This window comes from Erithacus rubecula, assembly GCF_903797595.1.
Source record: "Erithacus rubecula genome assembly, chromosome: 2".
Taxonomy (NCBI): domain Eukaryota; kingdom Metazoa; phylum Chordata; class Aves; order Passeriformes; family Muscicapidae; genus Erithacus; species Erithacus rubecula.
Genome location: NC_136685.1, coordinates 101642538 through 101660555, shown reverse-complemented (window position 1 = coordinate 101660555; position 18018 = coordinate 101642538). Strand labels below are relative to the sequence as shown.

The 18018-nt window shown below is 53.1% G+C and overlaps 2 protein-coding genes and 1 pseudogene across 6 annotated transcripts; 2 read left to right on the top strand and 1 right to left on the bottom strand.

Moving 5' to 3' along the window:
- The first annotated feature begins 54 nt into the window (after positions 1 to 54).
- NPAS4 (neuronal PAS domain protein 4) lies at positions 55 to 4690 on the top strand. Its single transcript, XM_079325484.1, has 8 exons — positions 55 to 1692; positions 2234 to 2400; positions 2499 to 2635; positions 2819 to 2924; positions 3054 to 3300; positions 3560 to 3669; positions 4036 to 4171; positions 4259 to 4690. The coding sequence occupies exons 1-8, from the start codon at positions 1592 to 1594 to the stop codon at positions 4548 to 4550; spliced, it is 1296 nt and encodes a 431-aa protein (XP_079181610.1). The 5' UTR covers positions 55 to 1591; the 3' UTR covers positions 4551 to 4690.
- A 326-nt stretch (positions 4691 to 5016) lies between these two features.
- Positions 5017 to 13829, top strand: RRP36 (ribosomal RNA processing 36). Its single transcript, XM_079329050.1, has 7 exons — positions 5017 to 5228; positions 8273 to 8408; positions 10433 to 10499; positions 11907 to 12011; positions 12134 to 12208; positions 12310 to 12427; positions 12667 to 13829. Exons 1-7 carry the CDS (start codon positions 5027 to 5029, stop codon positions 12804 to 12806), a joined length of 843 nt encoding a protein of 280 aa, XP_079185176.1. The 5' UTR covers positions 5017 to 5026; the 3' UTR covers positions 12807 to 13829.
- Positions 13830 to 14761: 932 nt separating this feature from the next.
- Positions 14762 to 17997, bottom strand: LOC306813539 (transmembrane protein 121 pseudogene; annotated as a pseudogene). Of its 4 annotated transcripts, XR_013777914.1 has the most exons (3): positions 17854 to 17877; positions 17456 to 17560; positions 14762 to 16265 (listed from the first exon to the last, which is right to left on the bottom strand). The product of XR_013777914.1 is annotated as a transmembrane protein 121 pseudogene (transcript). The 4 variants fall into 4 exon arrangements; XR_013777913.1 differs by lacking the exon at positions 17456 to 17560 and having other exon boundaries at positions 17854 to 17997; XR_013777915.1 differs by lacking the exon at positions 17854 to 17877 and having other exon boundaries at positions 17453 to 17562.
- Between the last annotated feature and the right edge of the window lie 21 nt (positions 17998 to 18018).

Genomic DNA, 18018 nt, shown 5'->3' with positions numbered 1-18018 from the left:
TGGCTTGTGGCAGCAGCAGCCACTGGCTGATGTGAGTCACAGCCCTGCCTGGGGTGGGGAAGGGAAGCTGGGCTCCCCCAGCAGCATTGTCATGGGGTACCTGCCTCCTGCCCAGAATTGTGCTGTCCTGCAAGAGGACAGAAGGAAAATGGTGTATGTCTCCTGGGCTGTGCTGCCTCAGGTAGGTGGATGCTCTGTGGCATCCTGTTTCAGGGCTGGAGATGGTGGGATGCCTGGAACAGCCTTCCTGGGTGGCACAGAGGGCTGTGCTCAAGCCCTTCCCATCAACGTAAGGCCTGTGATGTGAAGAGGAGCTCCCTCAGCAATTGTAGTGGGGCTGGTGCAGAGAAAGCTAGGGAAGCACTCAGGGTGTTTCCTGGGATTTAAAGTCACAGGACAGCCAAGATGATGGTGGCTGCATGCCAGGAACCTGGGTGGCAGAGGGCCCAGGCTGTCTCCCTGGCCCTGAGGGCTGGCACACAGCCAGGGTCAAGTGCTCATCCAGCAGCACAAGGTTGCAGATGTCCCTGGGCTGCTCAGCCTGCGGGAGGTGGCCAATGCAAGCACAATGGAGCAGTCTGGAGTGGTGTGAGAGCACTGGGAACCCCCTTGGTTTTCAGCACCTCGTGATAGGTGATGAGCATCATCAGCCTGGAGGGAAACAGGGTCTGCTGTGACAGCACATCTGGCTGAGGGGGAGCAGCCTGGGCTCACGCACAGGCACTCTATCAAGCTGTGAAATAAATGGTGGAGTTTTTTTGCCGTGTGCTGAGGCACCAAGCTTACTCTCCTTGCAGGGTGCCAGGCACTAGGAAATGCCCCCTGAGTGCTCAGTCTCTGTGCTGAGCACAGAGGCTCCCCAGTTCTGTCCATGGATGGCTGTCATGGGGGGCAATCACAATATCTGGAAACAGGCCCCAGAAAGGCTCATCACCCCATGCCAGCTGCCTCTAGGAAAGCAAACCTTTGGTGGGAAGTCTTCTCTGGGAAGAAAAGGGGCTCATCAGGGACAGGGGTCACTGACACCCCACTCCTCTGCAAGGGTTCAGGGGGTGCTGTGACTCCAACCTGCCTCTGCCAGGAACCTACTGCAGGCCTGGGAATGGGACACTGCTCACCACATTGGTCCAGGTGTCTCCAGGGTATTTTCTTGGCTTATCAGCTCCTTCTCCCAGCACCCAGCTCAGTCAGCAGTGATGCTGGAGAGCAGCTCCCAGTCAGGCAGTCTAGACACAGGATGTTCTGTGGGGCTGGGCAGATGTGTGCCCCACAGGGAAATCCCTGCTGCCTTTGTCACTGCCCCCTCCTGAGCGGCAGGTTTGCTTAAAAGACCCTGGCTTCCTTTTATTACTTCCCCTCTCAAATTTCAGCTGGCTGCAAGGGCTATTTTTAGAAGGCAGGCTGCTAAAAATAGCCCTGAGCTGTTTGGAGTTTCGTCACAAAAGGTAACTGGCTGTGAGTGGCTTGGCCTCTGCACCCCAGGAGGGTACAAAAGGAGACCAGGAGCAGCACGGTCAGCAGGTTCAGCCACAGCCGGAGGCGAAGGAGGCAGCGATTCCCTGGTAGCCTCAGGCCATTCCAGCCTGGCAGCATGACCATCTTCTGCAGCCACTGCCACCGGCCCCTGCAGGCAGAGATGAGCTGCCTGCCCGCCAGGGCCAAGCAGGCGCCCAATGCCTCGAGGCCCTTCAGGTGAGCTCCCTCCCACCTCCTGCCCTCCCCCAGGGCTGGGATGGCCTCCCAGAACCGCGGGATAGCCGGTGTAGGGTCTGATGGCCCTTGCAAGGTGCTGATACCAGCCTGGGACAGCGGGACTGCCAGCTGGCGTATGGGGAGGAGGTGCAGGGATTTGGAGGGGCAGAGGTATTTTAGGTGGTTTAGGAGGAAAGGCATGTTGTACTGGGCTGGGGTGCACATTCCGGCACTGGATGCAATTCCCATCCTGATGGGGTTTAGTGCGGAGATTGTGTGACATGGGCTCTTCACCAAAGCACAGGTCCTTGTCCCACCCGGTGCCCAGCAGGAGGGACTCCAGCCATATCAGCAGCAGGTGCCCCTGGGTAGGCTGGAGCACCTCTGCCTGTGCACACGTTTTGCTCTCCTGGAGGCAGCAGCTGCCACGGGTGCTGAGCATCTCCATATCCCTGAGCTAGCAGTTCTGCCCGCAATGACAGGCAGGGAATGCTGTCCCTTCCTCTCCCTGGATATGGGTCCCAGATGACTGGCTTTGCAGGTCAACCAAGAGTGCTTCCAAGGCTCGCCGAGACCAGATCAATGTGGAGCTGCAGGCGCTGCGCTCCCTGCTGCCCATCTCTGCACAGGAGAAGGAGCGGCTCTCCTACCTGCACACCATGGCCCTCGTGTGCCTCCGGCTGCGGGGGGCTCAGCTGTTCCCTCCAGGTACCTTCAGCGCTGCTGTACTCTGCACTCACTCGGCTCAGTGTGGGGCACTGCCCCTGCCTCATCCAAGACAGCTCTTCACCCTCATACCCCCGCAGGCTTGCCTCCTCCTGTGGGACCAGCCCTTGGCACAGAACTGCTCTCCCTGCTCCCGGGGTTTCTGCTTGTGCTCTCAACAGACAGCAAGCTGGTCTACATCTCAGACAACGTGGCTCAGGTGCTGGGCCTCTCTGTGGTAAGGCCTGCTCACCGGGCATTTGCAGCCACTGTTCCCTTGCCCATCCTGGTGCCTTTATTGCACCCACAGCACGCTGCCCCAGCAGATGCTGGGCTATGGCTCCAGGAGCCTGTGCACCCACAATGCCAGCCAGGGCCCACTGAGACAGGCACAGTCTCTGAGGGCAGCCCCCTTTGTCAGGTGGAGCTGCTCACCCAGGGGGACACGGTCTTTGACATCCTGGATGGGCGAGTGGGAGAGGATGTGCACAAGAAGCTCCTCCTTGCCCGGGAAGAGCCTGGCAGGGGTAAGGGAGGCATCGGCTGGACTCGTGGATCTTGCCACCCTGCTCTGGCCCTTGGCTGTGATTAGAGAGCCAGGGCCAGCCCTGCTGGGAGCAGAGCAAGGGAGCTCCTGACGGTGTGTTTCCCTGCAGAAGTCACTTTTGTCAGCGAGATGCGCACATCCAAGGCCTTCCGGCTGCAGCACGGGGGGAATCGGGTCGTGGCAGTGTGCGGGCGCTTTGTGGCCCTGTGCAGGCCACCCTCCCCGTCCACCACAGCATTCCTGGCCCTCTGCACACCCCTTGTACAGTCACCCACAGATGGTGAAGCTGCTTCCCAGGACGACGTATTCCAGAGCATGCATCTTCTGGACATGACTGTTATTGATGTCACGGAGAGGTGAGGGGTGCTTGCACCACAGCCCCCGCTGTACAAGTCAGGCAGCAAGAATCATTTCCCTTCACTAAGCCTGTGTGTGGGATGCAGGCTAGACAGTGCATGAGCACTGAGACTTTCACAAACACCTCCCAAACCTCTTCCTACATTTACAACTTCTGTACTTCTGTTGTTTCATTCTCCATCATGCAACAGCTGCTCCTTGCTGACATGGTACAGGCTCTGTGCAGCACTCAGTCCTCACTCCCCTTGTCTTCCCCAGTGTCACCTACCACCTAGGCTACCACAGGGAGGAGCTGGTCCATCAGTCGTGGTACGGCCTCCTGCACCCTGAGGATGTTGATCTGGCAGCTGCCCAGCACAGGGCCGTGGGTGAGTGTCAGGCCCGGGAACGTGCATGCTGTCCCCTGGCTCCACGGTCTAGTTGTGCCTCAAACGTGGCATAACCAGGACAGTAGCGACAAAGCAAATTCAGCCCTCCCTGTAATGACTCCCTTCTCCAAAAAGGACGAGGCAGAGAAGTGGTTACACACCCCATACACTGTCTACAAGTAGTTTCCAAGCTGGGGATGGGCATCCTGCTTTGCCACGGTGTATAGAAGACGGGCAATCCCACTTGAACCCCATCTCTTTGGGAGGGCAAGACTGCTATGGACCTGACTCTGCCCTGCGGGCTCTCCGGGCAGTCTGGGGCCGTGCCCTGCTGCCGGCTCACGCAGTCCCTTCCCTTGCCCGCAGCGCTAGAGGCCGGGGCCGGGCCCGCAGCGGGGACCGCCGTGCTGCGAGTGCTGCACAAGCAGCACGCCTGGACCTGGCTGCGGGTGTGGGCCCGGCGAGACGGCGGCTGCATCACCTGCACCTGCCGCTGCCTCAGGTGAGCGGGACCTCGGGACGGGGCAGGGCTGCATGACCTGCAGCTGCCAGGGCCCCCGGCTGTCCCTTACCCCGTGTCCCCACGCAGGGAGGAGGAGGCGGCCCACCTGCGCTCCCGGCAGCCCCGCGCCGCCGCGCCGCCCGCGGGCCGGGACCTGGGCCGGCTGGCACAGCAGCTCCGCGCCCTGGCCGACAGCCTCTCGCCGCCCGCCGCGACCCGCCGCTGGCCGCGCCCCGAGGAAGCCGAGGACAATACCTCTGCCTGCCTTGGGGACTCCGTGATGCAGCCTCCCCAGTTCCTCCGGTTTCCATTTGAACAGAGAACAGGCTACAGCATTCCAGGTGTGCTGTCACAGGTGTCGAGTCTACAGAGATGCTGACATCCCTCGGTCTGCTGGCTGTACCTTTCCTAACCACACCTGGTTACACAGAGCCTGCTGGTCCACATGGAGGCCGTGGCAAACCCTCGTTTTATACACTTATTGCTCGTATTAGAAACTTTGTCTAGGCTGCGATAAGTCTAGCAGTGCAGGGGATCCAGCTCTTGCACTTAAAACACTTTTTGACTACTTAGTTGGATATCTCCAGGGGGTCTTTTTGTACGTGACCCATTCCTCAGAAAGGAACGATTTTTGCTTTAAAAAAAAAAACAAAAAAACAACAACAACAACAACAACAAAAAAAAACCAAAAAAAACCAAACCAAAAAACAAAAAACAAAAACCAAAAAAAAAAAACAAAAAAACCAAAAAAAAACAAAACAAAAAAAAACCCACACAAAAAACACAATAAATGTCTCCCCTCCACGTGACCGCCTCTGCATGAGCGTGCTTCCGGTTCCGCCGGGGCCGGGAGCGATGGGGCCGCGCCGGGAGTGGCCGGGACGGGGACGGGAACGGGAACGGAGACCGGGACCGGGACGAGCCGCCACCACCACGAGAAGCGAGGAGGACGCGGCCGAGGAGCAGCTATTCCGGGGGCTGGAGCCAGCGGAGGAGGACTCTGGCTCCAGCGACGACAGCGATGACGGCGGGAGCGTGGCGGGGGCTGGCGGGAAAGGTGAGGGGGCCCGGCGCGAGCGACTCCGGGAAAGGCGGCGGCGGCGGCCTCAGCTCGGGGCGCGGCTCCCGTTTGGTGGGAGACGAGTTGCCAAATGGCTTGGTGCCCTCTCGCTCTCCAGCTCCTGCATCCCCCTCTCGCCTGCCCAGCTCGGCATCACGTGCAGGGTTTGAGAGGAGATGGGTGAGAGGCCCCTGAAATAAACTCGGGTAGGGGCCTCCCCTCCCCAGTGCACGGAGTCACAGAACCATGAAATGTTTTGGGTTGGAAGGGACCTTAAAGATCACCCAGTTCCACCCGGCCTGCCGTGGGCAGGGACACACCTCGCACTAGGTCACGTTGCTGTCGAAGATGTCACACACCTCGGGGACAGTTCTCTGCTGGAGCTCGGCTGGAGCTGGATACAGATGGAGCAGGAGCTCAAGAGGCCCTCACAGAACAGGAGAGTGGAAGAAGCAGGGGATGCGTGGCTGAGGGTCGGGGGGTGAAGGTTCTCATCCACAGGAGCAAACACAGTTTGGTTTCCTCGTCTCAGAACGATCCAAGTGAGAATGAAAACCTTAGGAAAAATACAGCAAAAGTCCTTGAAGGGAATCGTGAGGGAGTGGACATTGGTGACAGCTGCAGGGCACAACACAGTGTGTCACAGGTGTGAGGAGTTGCCTTGTGAAGGGGTCTCCAGTGTGTGTGTGGGAGGCCCATCTCTGGAGGTGAGCTTTTGGCAGCAGGATTCAGAGGCTGGCAAGATGCCTCACCGTCTATTGTAGGCATTTTGATTTCCTCCAGTGAGGAAATGGTGAGCAAAGCTCAGAGAGAGGATCAGCAACAGGCACTCTTTCCTTCCCACAGCTGGATGGGAAGGGAACAGCAGTTTTGCTTTTGCCATCTATCGGGGCACTCTGATCTTGTTTCTGGAGCAGAAGGAGTTATATTAGAGTCCAGCATTGATTTTGTCTCAGCAGGGAACAACTGGGCAGATATCAGGTATTTCTTTAGGCCATCTGTTCTTGCATCCTGGACACTCTGATGTGCTCTGCAGGTTGTATAGCTCCCTGCAGGTTCAGCTGAATAAGGCATAAGGTGTCCATGTGTCACAGGAGTCTGTGGGAGGAGAGAAAACATGAGGAGGCTGTGCTTGAGGGCAGGAAATGCCCCTGTTATCAGCAGGTAACAGTAGGTTATCAAGAGGTGCAAAAAGGAGGAAGCAATCCACAAAATAATGAAGGGAAAAAATGGCGGGAGGGAAAATTAAATGGACTACAGAGACAGCAGAAAACAGGTAAGTTATATTCTAAGGGGAGAAAAGGAATGAAAAAGATGGGGAAACGAAGTCCTCAAGAAAGAATGCAAGGAAAATAAGCTACTTTTTAACCAGAAGCATTTCACACACACAGTTGCCAAATGTGTTGCCCAGCAGTAAATGCCTGCTGGGACCATTCACTTCTGCCCCAGAACAGGCTTCTTTTTGTATAGTGATAATTTTATCACTGAGTGGTTAATTCAATCTCCTTCGAATAGGCGGTAGGATGTATTTTGTGGACTGATACTACTGTGTAGAAATAATTTTCCCCATTAGGTTTCAGGTTTGGTCTCCTGTTATCAGTGGAAATTCTGCATGCCTTTGCTTTGTCTGATTTATACCAAATCTCCTTTTGGTACCTTTGCTAAATGGTGAATCTTTTTATGTGGTGTCTTTATCTCATTTTCATTGACATCTTGTAAGCCTTTTCTATTTAAATAGTATTGTTTTGGAATTGCAGCCAAATGGAATATTGGAGTGCAAGTGATGGTGCCTTGTCTTCATCAAGTGCTGAGAGTGTCTTCCACTTCATTATTCCTTTCTTTTAATGCCTTCTTTGTCCTTTTGACTATCCTTGTTCAGAGTTCAGATTAGGGGCAGGGGGTGTTTAAGGCAAGCAGTGCAATGAAATCATGATGTATTCACATTTCCTTTGTCCCTTGTGCAGCAGACTGGATAGTCGCTGTTCCCATATCCCACCTCAGAGCACTAATGAGTGTCATCAGAGCAGAGTTCCTGAGCATTCAGAACAAGAAGAATGAAAACATTTATTGAGGCAGCTCTTGGCTGTCCCCATTATGGTTTCTGGATGATGAGAGTAGTTTCTGAAAGTCTTGGTTATTGCCAGGATGAGAGTGCTTGGGAGGAGTCCATGCTCTGAGCCAGTGTGACTGACCTCATGTTGCTTCCTGAATTTGGCAAAGTACACATTGGAGCAGTGCTTTATGTTTGTTTGGGAGTGAGTGGGCTACAAGAGCAGCTTGGGGGGGGCACCTGGCATTCAGCCAAGGTATCACAGACAGGCTGTGAGCATCCCTGCTGGCCACAGCTGGGGAGTTTTGTATTGCAGAGGCTCAGGAAGACCATCTGCCTGTCACTGCTTAGAGGTGCTGAGCAGGCAAATACCACCTAAGTTATTTTGCAAAGGCTTTCCCTTCCAGAAGGAACACAGTACAAATTCCTTCTTGCCCTTACACGGGAGTGGAATGAGCATATCCAAGTGCTGACTGAAGAAATGCTTTCAGTTGTTGGTTCTGAACACCTAGAGGTTTAAATGTAGAAGAAATAAAAGAATAGCATGATAATAGAGATGATAATGTTTTTGCATTCTGGTTATAAGAAACATTAAAGGTTACTGACATTAAGGGATAATAAAGAAACATTACAGTGAGAAAGTCAGAACTGAGAGGTGACCCCTCAGAATTTGCAGTGCCCAGTGTAGAGTTTGTACTGCTCTTTGTACTGGTTTTGTGTGTGCTATTGGGTGGAGAGAGAAGCAAAGACACTTTGAGGAGAGGGGAAAGCTGCTCTGCATTGTAGTGGTGAAGACTGAAGTGATCAGTGGGAGAGGAACTGAAGGCTAAGGGATGCAGTGGTTTATTCCTGCCCTGCAGTTGTACCGGGATGGCACCACTATGCTTGTGTTGCTGTCTCAAGCTCTGAGACATTCCTCTTGGTGAAATTTGGCAGTGAGAAGTGCCTTGAGAAGCTGTTTAGTTCAGGTGTGCCCTGTGCTCTCTTCCAGATGAATCTGACATGTCTTTTGAGGAACTCCTACGGCTGCAGAGTGATGCAAGGATGAGAGTGAGCAAGAAGGTCCCTGGTGGGAAGAAAACTGCAAAACCTACCAAAGCTACACTGAAGCAGCAAGGCAAAAAGGGGTAAAGAGGCTCTTTTGTGATCAGAAAAACGTGTATGTGTGCTCTCTGCATTCCAAAAATTACACTGGGAGCTCCTCACAGCAGTGGTGTTGCCTTGAAGCTGGCATAGATCTCCTTTAATGTACTGTACAATAATCACAACCTGTCACTATAGTGTTTCATTTGGGAATGGTCTGGTGCTCTTAATATCCTGTCGTCTTCAAATCCCCAGCAGCCGTCTGTCACTTGACAGTTAAATTTGCACTTCATGCCTTTATACCCTCTATATTAAGGCACTTGTAACCCTTGGCATGGTAGGCCTCTCAAGCTCTATGACAGTGTCCACTGTGACCTGAAATAGTTGCCCTGCTGGTTCCTAAACCCTTTCCAGCTTATCAGTATCTTTTGCCTGGCTCTCAGTCGCTGGAGTTACAGTCACAGACAATTGTTCTGCAGTTCCATTCATCCTTCTGCTGCTTGTCCATGTTCATTTTCCTTTTTTCCCTCTCTACAGTACTTGCCATCACAGACTTATTCGTGTATTCAACACATCAAAAGATATCATACCTTTTTACAGTTCTCCACAGGCCTCCACTGGTAGCAACAATACCTTTACCCTTTATTTGCAGTATTTAGCTAGTTTTCAGTCCTCAGAGTGGCACCCAAGTGATATGAATGGGTTTCCTCTGTTACACTGGAACTCCCTAACTTCTTTCTGAATCTCTGCTTGATGCACAAGCAGAGAATATAAAATATATTTCTCATGCCATAAAGAATTGATTGGGATAATGTTTCTGCTTTTTACCCAAGACTCTACTCTGGGGGATTTTGTGTAGTGGAACATCTTCTCACAGTGTCTCTATTCTGCTACATAGTTAGCATAATTCTGCTTTTGTTTAATTCCTCTAATCCTTTAAGTGGTATATTGCTGTAAATCCCACATGCTTTTTCTCTCATATTTTTGTTATGAAAGTGAGCTTCTTAAAGAAAGAGCTTCAGGAAAATCCCCTGGCACTGATTTCAGTTCAGCACATATACATATACTGTGCAGCCCATTTTCCTGAAGGCTGACTTTTTCCTTACTGGTATCAACTGGGCTTCCTCACTGAGCCTGGCCACAGTGGAATTTCCTCTCTCTGGACTACCAGGCCAGTGCAGAAATTCCCAGCTTTGACACTCACAAGTGCTGAGGGAGCTGGCAGATCTTATTGCTCAGCTACTCTCTATGACCTGTGAAAGGCATGGAGAGCAGGAGAGATGCCTAAGATCTGGAAGGAAGCCAGTGTCTTCAAAAAGAGCAGGAATGGAGGACTTGGGAAACTACAGACCAGTCCTGGAACTGTGATAGAGCACTCCATTCTGGAAGCATCTCTAAGCAAAGAAAAAGAAGGGTTTTGGGAGTGGTCTGTATGGATTCACCAAGGGGAAATCATGCCTGACCAATCTGGCAGCATTCTGTGATGGCATGACAGGCTGAGTGGATGTCAAGAGGATGCGGCCAGGCTCTTTTCAATGGCAGGACAAGGGCCAATACTGAAACACAGTTTCATCTGAGAATGAGGAAAAACTTCTTTATTGTGAGGATGATTGAGCACTGAAACAGGCTGCTCAGTGAGGTTGTGGAGTCTCCTTCTCTGGAAATATCTAAAACCCACCTGGATGCAATCCTGTGCAATCTGCTGTAGGTAACTCTGCTTTGGGAAAGGTTCTTTCCACACCCAGCCATTCTGTGTCTCCATGAGAGGAGTAATCAGTACACCACATTTATTGATGCAGGTGGTGGGTTTTCACTTGAAACAGTGATGCTGTTCCAGATTCTGTACAGGGCTGCTTTAACCACACATTGATATATTTGGTTGTTGTAGCCTTCTGTGGCTTTTGACTGAGTCACCTCTTTGCTTTCTACAGGTATCATGGTGAGGGTTGAACTGGGACAGTGTTGTGCATTAATGTTCTTCTGAGGGTCCAAATCGCCTCCCAGCATATTAGCTTGGGCCTCATTCTTAAGAATCTGCTCCTCTTAAATGCATTTTTCTTGTTTTCAGGCCATTGGAGATGTCTGCCAAGAAGCCTGTACCTTTCCTGCGACAAGTCATCCCTGTTAGGAAGAAGGTGGGTGCTGCCACTCCCCAGTTCAGGACTTCCCTTAGTGCTGCTGAAAGGGCACACACTTGGCAGTGGGGCTACTGCAGATGGGACAGACTACTCCTGGAGGACAGGGCTAGACCACTGGAGAGTGCAGACACTCACAGTGTTTCCCTGGGGAGAACAATGGGTGGGTTTGAGCAGCTGCAGGTTAACTTGAGAGTTTGTGACCCAGATTTTTCTAGAAGGTGCAATGACTGCCACCAATGACAGTTCCACTGCAAACCATGGTCATTGTTCAGTACTAATCCCAGAAGTTCAGATTTCCTATCTACTTTCCAATCTTAATGTAACTTTTGATTTATCATTGTTGGATCATTGGAATATGGTAATTTCCACAGTTAGAGACCTTTTTGTCCCTCCCTTTTTCAGTGACCTAACCCAGTTAATCTGTGAAAATCTGGATAGGTTTGAGTTCCCAAATCCATCACCTTGACAACACACATTCAGCCAACTCTTGGTCTGGGAGTGGCAGGTACTTGACAGCATCACTCATGCTCTATTCCTGGATATTCCTGGATATTGGAACCCAGAAACCTGGGAGTTTTGAACTTTCTATGCTTTCTGACATTGACCCCCTGGAGAACACTGCTTTTGACCTGAGGCCTTGAAGAAGGCTTCCAAACTTGAGTGATGGAGTTAGAGTCATGGATATGTAGTTAAAATAAAAGTGTGGGATTTCACATGGTGAAGGGTTTTGAATTTGAAGGTTTTAGAATAGAGTGACAGGTATGGGACAAGATGGTGGATTTTGGGTGTTGTCTCCTTTCTGTCTTCTTCCTTCTTCATGATTTCAGGTTGTAGTTTCTGGTTGAACAGTTAGTGCTGCACTGGAGGTCACAGAAGTTTGGTTATTGGATCAAAAGTATAAATAATATAGGTGTTATTTCATATTGGACTGTTTAGCTTTAAAAGACCTTGTAGCTAGCTGGATTCACCTCCATTTTACTTGCTTGTAGCTGGTAGCTGGAAGTGTTGCAGAATTCTCTGTACTTCAGATAAGATTTAATAAGCAACCAAGCTCAAACACTTTTTTGAAGGAGAAAATTCATCTTCTTCATGTTTTTAATCCTGACTCTGAGTGAAGACAGAAGAAAATTAAGACAAACCACTAATTAAGTGGTGCAGATACCACCTTTACAATTCCTGGGTGGCAGACTTGCATATGAAGATGTCTGTTTTGTGGTAAAGTTGATGCAGGCATAACTTTGGGGATGCCACCTTGACCATCATACTCAGTCTCTGCCAACTGCAGATATTTCAGTGGTGGGAACATAACATTGCTGAGGAAAAACATCCATGAAGGGAGAATAAGCAGACTGTTAACAGGGTAGCACTGGCTACAGCTCTTGCCTTTGCCTTTCCTGCTGACAGGTCCAGAGAGACCCTCGATTTGATGACCTGTCTGGAGAGTATAAGCCTGAAATATTTATGAAGACATACAGCTTCCTGGACACCATCAAGAAGCAGGAGAAGGAGGTGATGCTCTGTGCCTGTCCTTGCCTGGAAGAACCTTGCTTGGCAGGGGCTATTTCTTCAAAGGCTTTTCACAGTGGAGGTGACAGGCAGACAGTCATGCAGCTTTCTGCTCTCTTCTTCAGATGGTTCAGAAGCAGCTGAAGAAATGCCGGAACCCGGAACAGAAGGAGAAACTTCAGTGGCTCCTGAACCGCATGGTGAGTTTAGTGCAGCATCTCCTCTCTGTGAGGCATTGGAAGAGAGGCCTTGTGGCCTGAGGTCTGTCTCGGCACTGACACAGGCCATCCTTTTTGTACAGACACAGCAGGAACAGGCACAGAAAAAACAGCAGAAGTTGAGAGAGAGGGAGCTGTCTTTGAAAAGGCAACAGAGGGAATTGGCCAAGCAGGGAAAGAAACCCTTCTTCCTAAAGAAATGTAAGTACTCAGTGTGAGCATGCTGCAGGAAGATCTAAACGGAGTACTGCTGGCAGGAGTTCAAGCACTGGAAGCAAGGTGTTGTCCATACTATTCCACAGAGCTGTGGGGGGATTCTTCTAGTGCTGGTACTCCAGGGACAGGCTAAGCCTGGACCAGGGAAGGGGAGGTAAGGAGGGGCTGCTCTGTAGAGATGTTTTGGGCTTCAGTTGAAAACTTGACTTTGCTCTCCTCTACAGCTGAGAAGCGGAAATTGGAACTAGCTGAGAAGTATGCAGAGCTGAAGAGGAGTGGAAAACTAGAGAGCTTCCTGAACAAGAAGAGGAAGAGGAATGCCATCAAAGACAAGCGCCATCTGCCCTCACAGAAGAACTTGTGACTATTGGACAGTTGTGCTGTTGTCTGGCACTGGCTCATTCTGCTTTAGCCAGGCTGGAGGATGCTTATCCCTCTTCCTAGGATCTGCCTTTCACTGTACAGTGATGCTGTAAGGCAGCAGAGCAGAGGCTGAACTGAAAGAAATTATGGGTTTTTTTGTAGCTGAAGTATCTTGCTTGTGGTTTAGATCATGCCAAGTGTGTCGTGCAGATGCTGATGGTGATGACAGCTGTCTTTGCCCTTGCACCTGCTCATTTCTAACTCCAGCAAGGAAAGTGTGAGTCCTGCCCTGCACTGCTGGCTCTACTCCAGGTTCTTTCAGACTTCCACTGAGGCAGAAAAGGAGGTGGGACAATGCCTGCTCAGAGCAGCAACCCTAACTTCAGATCAGATTGCTCAGGGCTACTTTGGTGGGATCTGGTAATGTTCAAGGACAGATGCCCTCACCTTTCTTGGCCTTTGCTCTACTTTTCTGGTTCTCAAGATGAAACTTTTTGTTCCCTCATCCAGGAAACCTGCCTGGTGTTAGTCCATAACCAGTGTCTTGTTCTCAGTGAAGTGCTCTGTCTTCTCAGCAGCTTTGTCACAAGTCTAAGGGGTGGATGGGAAAGGGGTGCTGTAAGGTCTCCCCAAAGCCTTTTCTTCCTAAGGTGAATGAATCCTGTTTCCTCAGCCTTTCTCAGCAGTGCTCCAGCCTCTGATAGCTTTCACATACTTCACTGGAGTCAGACCAGACAACCAAGAGCTATCTTTTGGTGGCCCAGCATGGACCAGTATCTGGATGTAGTCTCTCAAGAGATGGGTAAAGGTGAGAGGATCACTCCATGTGGGCTGCTCTTGATGATGCAGATCCAGGTGTGACTGGCCTTCCTCAATACAATGGGGCATGATGTGTGACTGCTCAGGTATTGGTGCTTGGCATCTCTCCTTCAGAGCAACTTGGTTTCTCAGGGTCATCTCCACAGGGTTATTAGTGTTTCTAAGAAAATGATCCTGTATGAAATAAAGCACCTGTTTTCCTTTATTCCCACTGTCAGTGCTATTAGAAGTGTTTGCCTTAGGGGAGTCAGTACCCCTCTCCAATATCCCACTAGCCCTCTTGCTTGTCCTTGTTCCATTTGCCCCCATCTACCATGGCTGTGCTGATAAGGGGATGACTCAGATGACCTCGGTGTGACAGGTGAGAGTGTGCTGGGAGAGTGCCTGGTCACAGCTGTGCTGTGTGAGAGGCCACAGGTGTTTGGGGCCTGGGGACAGGCCTTGCTGGGAGCAAAACATGGAGCAAGGATCAGGTGAGCCAGCCTGAGAGTGTTGCTGAACCACTTGCCTCCACTGTAGTTCCTGTGGGTGATTCAAGTTCTGCTCTGGTGAGAGGACTTGGAACTGGAGGAAGGCAGTAGATATGGGACTCAGCTCGGCAAGATTCTTGCTGCCAGGGCCTCACTGAGGGGTCACATGGCATTCCTCAGCATTCCTGAGTCTCTGTGTCCCTGTCCCCTGCTGCTTATAGGTCTGGTGCAGCAGCTGCAAGGTTGGTGCCCCCCTAAAGTGGTCCTGCTTTCCCCTTCTGCCCCTCTGGAGCTAAAGCTCTTCCTCCTGCTGAGGCCTGTGCCTGCCTGCAAGGACATCCTTGCTGGGACGTCACCCATTTCTGCTCGGCACTGTGGTGGTGAGCAGTGAGCCTGTGGCCTGTGTGCCTGCCAGCTCCTGGGCCCAGCACCCTCCACAGGGGAAGCCCTGGGGCACTGCCCAGCTCAGCCAGGGCAGAGGTGCCACTGGCTATTGTGCAGGAGCCAGCATGGCAGTACCAGCTCCAAGGGAAGCAGATGCTTCCAACATCTCCAGAGTTTTCTACTGCTGGGAAGCTGCTTTTTCCAGTAGCCACCCAAGTCACACAAGGTCCCCACAAGAGTGAGGGCGATCTGCCTGCTGGCAGAGACACAGACATGAAAAGGCTGCAGGGCTCAGGTCTTTTATTGCAAAGAGAGAAATAGAAAAAAAAGGACAGTCACTCCTTTTTGGGTCCCCCCAGGCCTGCAGCTGGCTAAGAGGGGTGACAGCAGGGGGAGGCCCAGGGCTTGCTCCCCCTGCATGGGGACCTCGGCTCACACAGTGGGGAGCAGGCTGCTGGCAAGGACCACACTGGAGCCAGGGCCAACCACAACAGAAAAGTGGGTGACCCGCTGTGTCCCCATGTGGCACCCTAGCTGGCCAGAGAGCAGTGCTGCATGGGGAGCCTGGCACAGGGTAGGGCTGCCTGGCCTCACCCAGACACACAACAGGCATCCCTAGCCTCCTCCCCTGCTCTGCTGTTTTACCAGGTGGGGTGCTGAGGTTCCAAACTGCCTTAGAAAGCCTGCCGTGGGGCCCTCACCATGCACCCCTCGGGGCCTGGAGCAGATTCACCCAGGGAAGGAGGGAGCAGGGCCATTGCTCTCTGTCCAGGCAGGGAGCTCTGCAGCCTGACCCGGGTTTGTAGGTACAGCCAGGCACAGGCATGCCCAGGCTGCAGCTCCTGCTGGCTCGTCACGTGTTGTCCTGGGCCAGCTCCTCGGGGCAGGTGGGCTGGTCCCGGGCCTTGCGCAACCCCGTGGGCGGCGGGGCTGGGGTGCTGTGCTGCGGGTCCGGCCCCGGTGGTGCATGGTGCCGGTGCCGCTGGTACTGCACAAACATACAGACCTTCATCCCAATGGCCAGCATGTTCTTGCCCATGAAGATGCTGGAGACCCGGGCATCCCTGAAGAAGACCATGTTGCTGCCTCGGATGAAGATGGTGGTGATGTTGACAGTGAGCATGCTCAGCATGGGGTACAGCATCATCCGGTGCGGCACGATGCCAATCCCCTGCATGCTGATCTCACACAGGGACACGCATGGTAGCACCAGGAGCAAGATGTAGCAGTAGAAGAACATGATGCCCTCGGCCCAGAGGGGCAGCCCTTTCTTCTGAGGCTCCCACAGGTTGGCCTGGATGTCCAGAACATCCAGCATGTCCACAATGACCCAAAAAAGGCGGTTGCGAAGATCTTCCTTCTTCTTGAATGTTCTGACATACTCCATGTGCTCTGTGGCCACCAACAACACGTAGAGAGCTGGGATGCAGATGGAGAGCAGCAAGGTCAGTGCTTTGCGGGCTATGAGATCCAAGCTTTTCCGGTCAGCTTTATAATTCTGGTATACAAAGTAGACTTTGATCTCCAGAACGAAGACATACAGGAACCAGAGGATCATGGCATATCCTCGTTTAGCTGTCTTTACCTCTGCCCCAACCCAGATAGCCACATAGCGGAGGACCAGCAGGAAGCATATGTCACCCACTGCCACCATGACACAGATGCCCAGCTTCCTGGAGCCCTGGTTCTGCTCCACCAGGTAGGCATCCATGAGGACGAGGCTGGTCATGATGAGCACAGTGGAGAGGCACACATGGGGCTTGCTGACAGGTGGTGGGGGAACCATCCTGCACAGAGGAACAGGCAGGGTAATCAGGGAGTTGCTGAGATTTCCTATCCCTACCCTGGGGCCCCCATGGATGGCTAAAAGAAGGGAGGGAGACATTTATAGATTTCTCCCATCCTATGTGCCTAGTTTGTTCCAAACCTGCAGACTTCTAGCCCAAGAGCTCCTAAAACTGACCAGGTCATCCTGGTGGTATGTGTTGGCTGAAACCCAGCTCCTAGGAAGCACATGATGGGGCAGGCTGGACATTTGGGACACTTCAAACACATGGGATCCCACTGCCTCTTCTGGTAGCACATCATACTGCCTAGCTTCTGCCACCATGAAGGGTACATGCCTTAATTTCCACAGGATTTCCCAGACAGTGGTACTGCTTGTATTTTCCCCTCAGTACATTAGGACTAGACTTAGGTGTTTAACCCAAGCAGGCCCTTTAATGCTATATTCCAGGACCACTCTTTTTAGTATCTTTATTTTCATGCGTACCACAAGATGAAGCCTGGATTTGTTCGCCTGACTGTCTTTTGGGGTGGGAGGGAAAAAAATTGGTCCAATATTCAGTTTCCTTCAGGTTTCCACCCCCCAAGAGCTTTGCCTAGAGCTATTTGCCAATGCCTACCCTGCCCCAACACCATAAACTGAAAGCAAGAAAAAGCAGCACAAGCCCACAGCTCCAGGACACAAGGAGCTCTGCAACAGGCCCTGAATTTCTGTGGGATGCTCAGCTTTCCTGAGATGGGGCAGAGCAAAGCACTGTCCCCAAAAGCACCCTTTCTGCCTTGTATGGCACCAGGGCTGTCAGACTCCCTCCCCCTGACCAAGCACAGCTGCAGGCAGCTGCCTTCAGAGGCAAGGAGGGAGGACAGAGCCAGGGCCTCACAAGGCAGAACTTGGCAGCTGCTCTGGAGAGGAGCCAGCCCCCCGGATGAAATGGAGGATGAAACTGGGCTGATGGCTGTATTGCTCAGTGCTACACGAGGGCTGCCCACGCAGAGCTCGCCTCTGCCACGCCTGGGCTGTGCAGGGCCCTGGGACACCATCCTGCTCCTCCGGGGGACAGCGTGCAGGTGGCACTTGACCACGGAGCAAATGCTTGGGACTAGGATGGAGGCTGCACAGTTAATGGTCACCCCTGCACATGGATGCTCCTGGTGCTGAAATCGATGGCACAGGGCCCTGGGCACAAGCTACCTGAACTCCTGCTTTTTGGCTGAGGGAGCAGGCGTCCTGCGCAGTCGTGCATCCCTGGGCCCAGCAGCATCCCCGGCACGTTGTGGGAGGCAGCGAAGCCTGAACCTGTCAGACACAGGTGCCTCTCAGGGGGAGGGATCGGAGGCCGGCGGGCACGGGGAGCCCGTGGATGTGCCACACGGCCGGGGGCCCACCCACCCGGCACCCCATGGCCTGCCCGAGCCTCCGCGGGGGCTGGGGTACCCCAGGCCCCGGCTCAGTACGGCCCTGCCCCGGGGCCCGAGAGGGGCCGCCCCGCCGGGCTTCATCTCCCCCCGGCCCCTCCCGTCCGAGCCCCCAGCCACAGCGGCCGGGCCTGCCGGGGGCCCGCCCCGTCGTCCCCGCCGTGTCCCGCTTACCTCGGGGGGCTCCCCGGGGCGCAGGGCGGCGGCGGCGGCCCCGAGCCCGGCGCGGCATCGCCCGGCGAGGCCCGGCGGCGGCGGATCTGCGGCGGCGGCGGAGCTCGGCCCCTCCCGGCCGGCGGCGGGCGGGGACTGCGGCGGCCCCCCCCTCACCCGCGGGTC

Coding starts and splice junctions, on each gene's coding strand:
- RRP36 (XM_079329050.1), top strand. CDS start 5,027: ATGGGGCCGCGCCGGGAGTGGCCGGGACGGGGACGGGAACGGGAACGG. Junction 10,500..11,906: donor TCATCCCTGTTAGGAAGAAG/GTGGGTGCTGCC, acceptor TCCTGCTGACAG/GTCCAGAGAGACCCTCGATT. Junction 12,209..12,309: donor AGTGGCTCCTGAACCGCATG/GTGAGTTTAGTG, acceptor CTTTTTGTACAG/ACACAGCAGGAACAGGCACA.
- NPAS4 (XM_079325484.1), top strand. CDS start 1,592: ATGACCATCTTCTGCAGCCACTGCCACCGGCCCCTGCAGGCAGAGATG. Junction 2,401..2,498: donor GGCTCAGCTGTTCCCTCCAG/GTACCTTCAGCG, acceptor ATACCCCCGCAG/GCTTGCCTCCTCCTGTGGGA. Junction 4,172..4,258: donor TGCACCTGCCGCTGCCTCAG/GTGAGCGGGACC, acceptor GTCCCCACGCAG/GGAGGAGGAGGCGGCCCACC.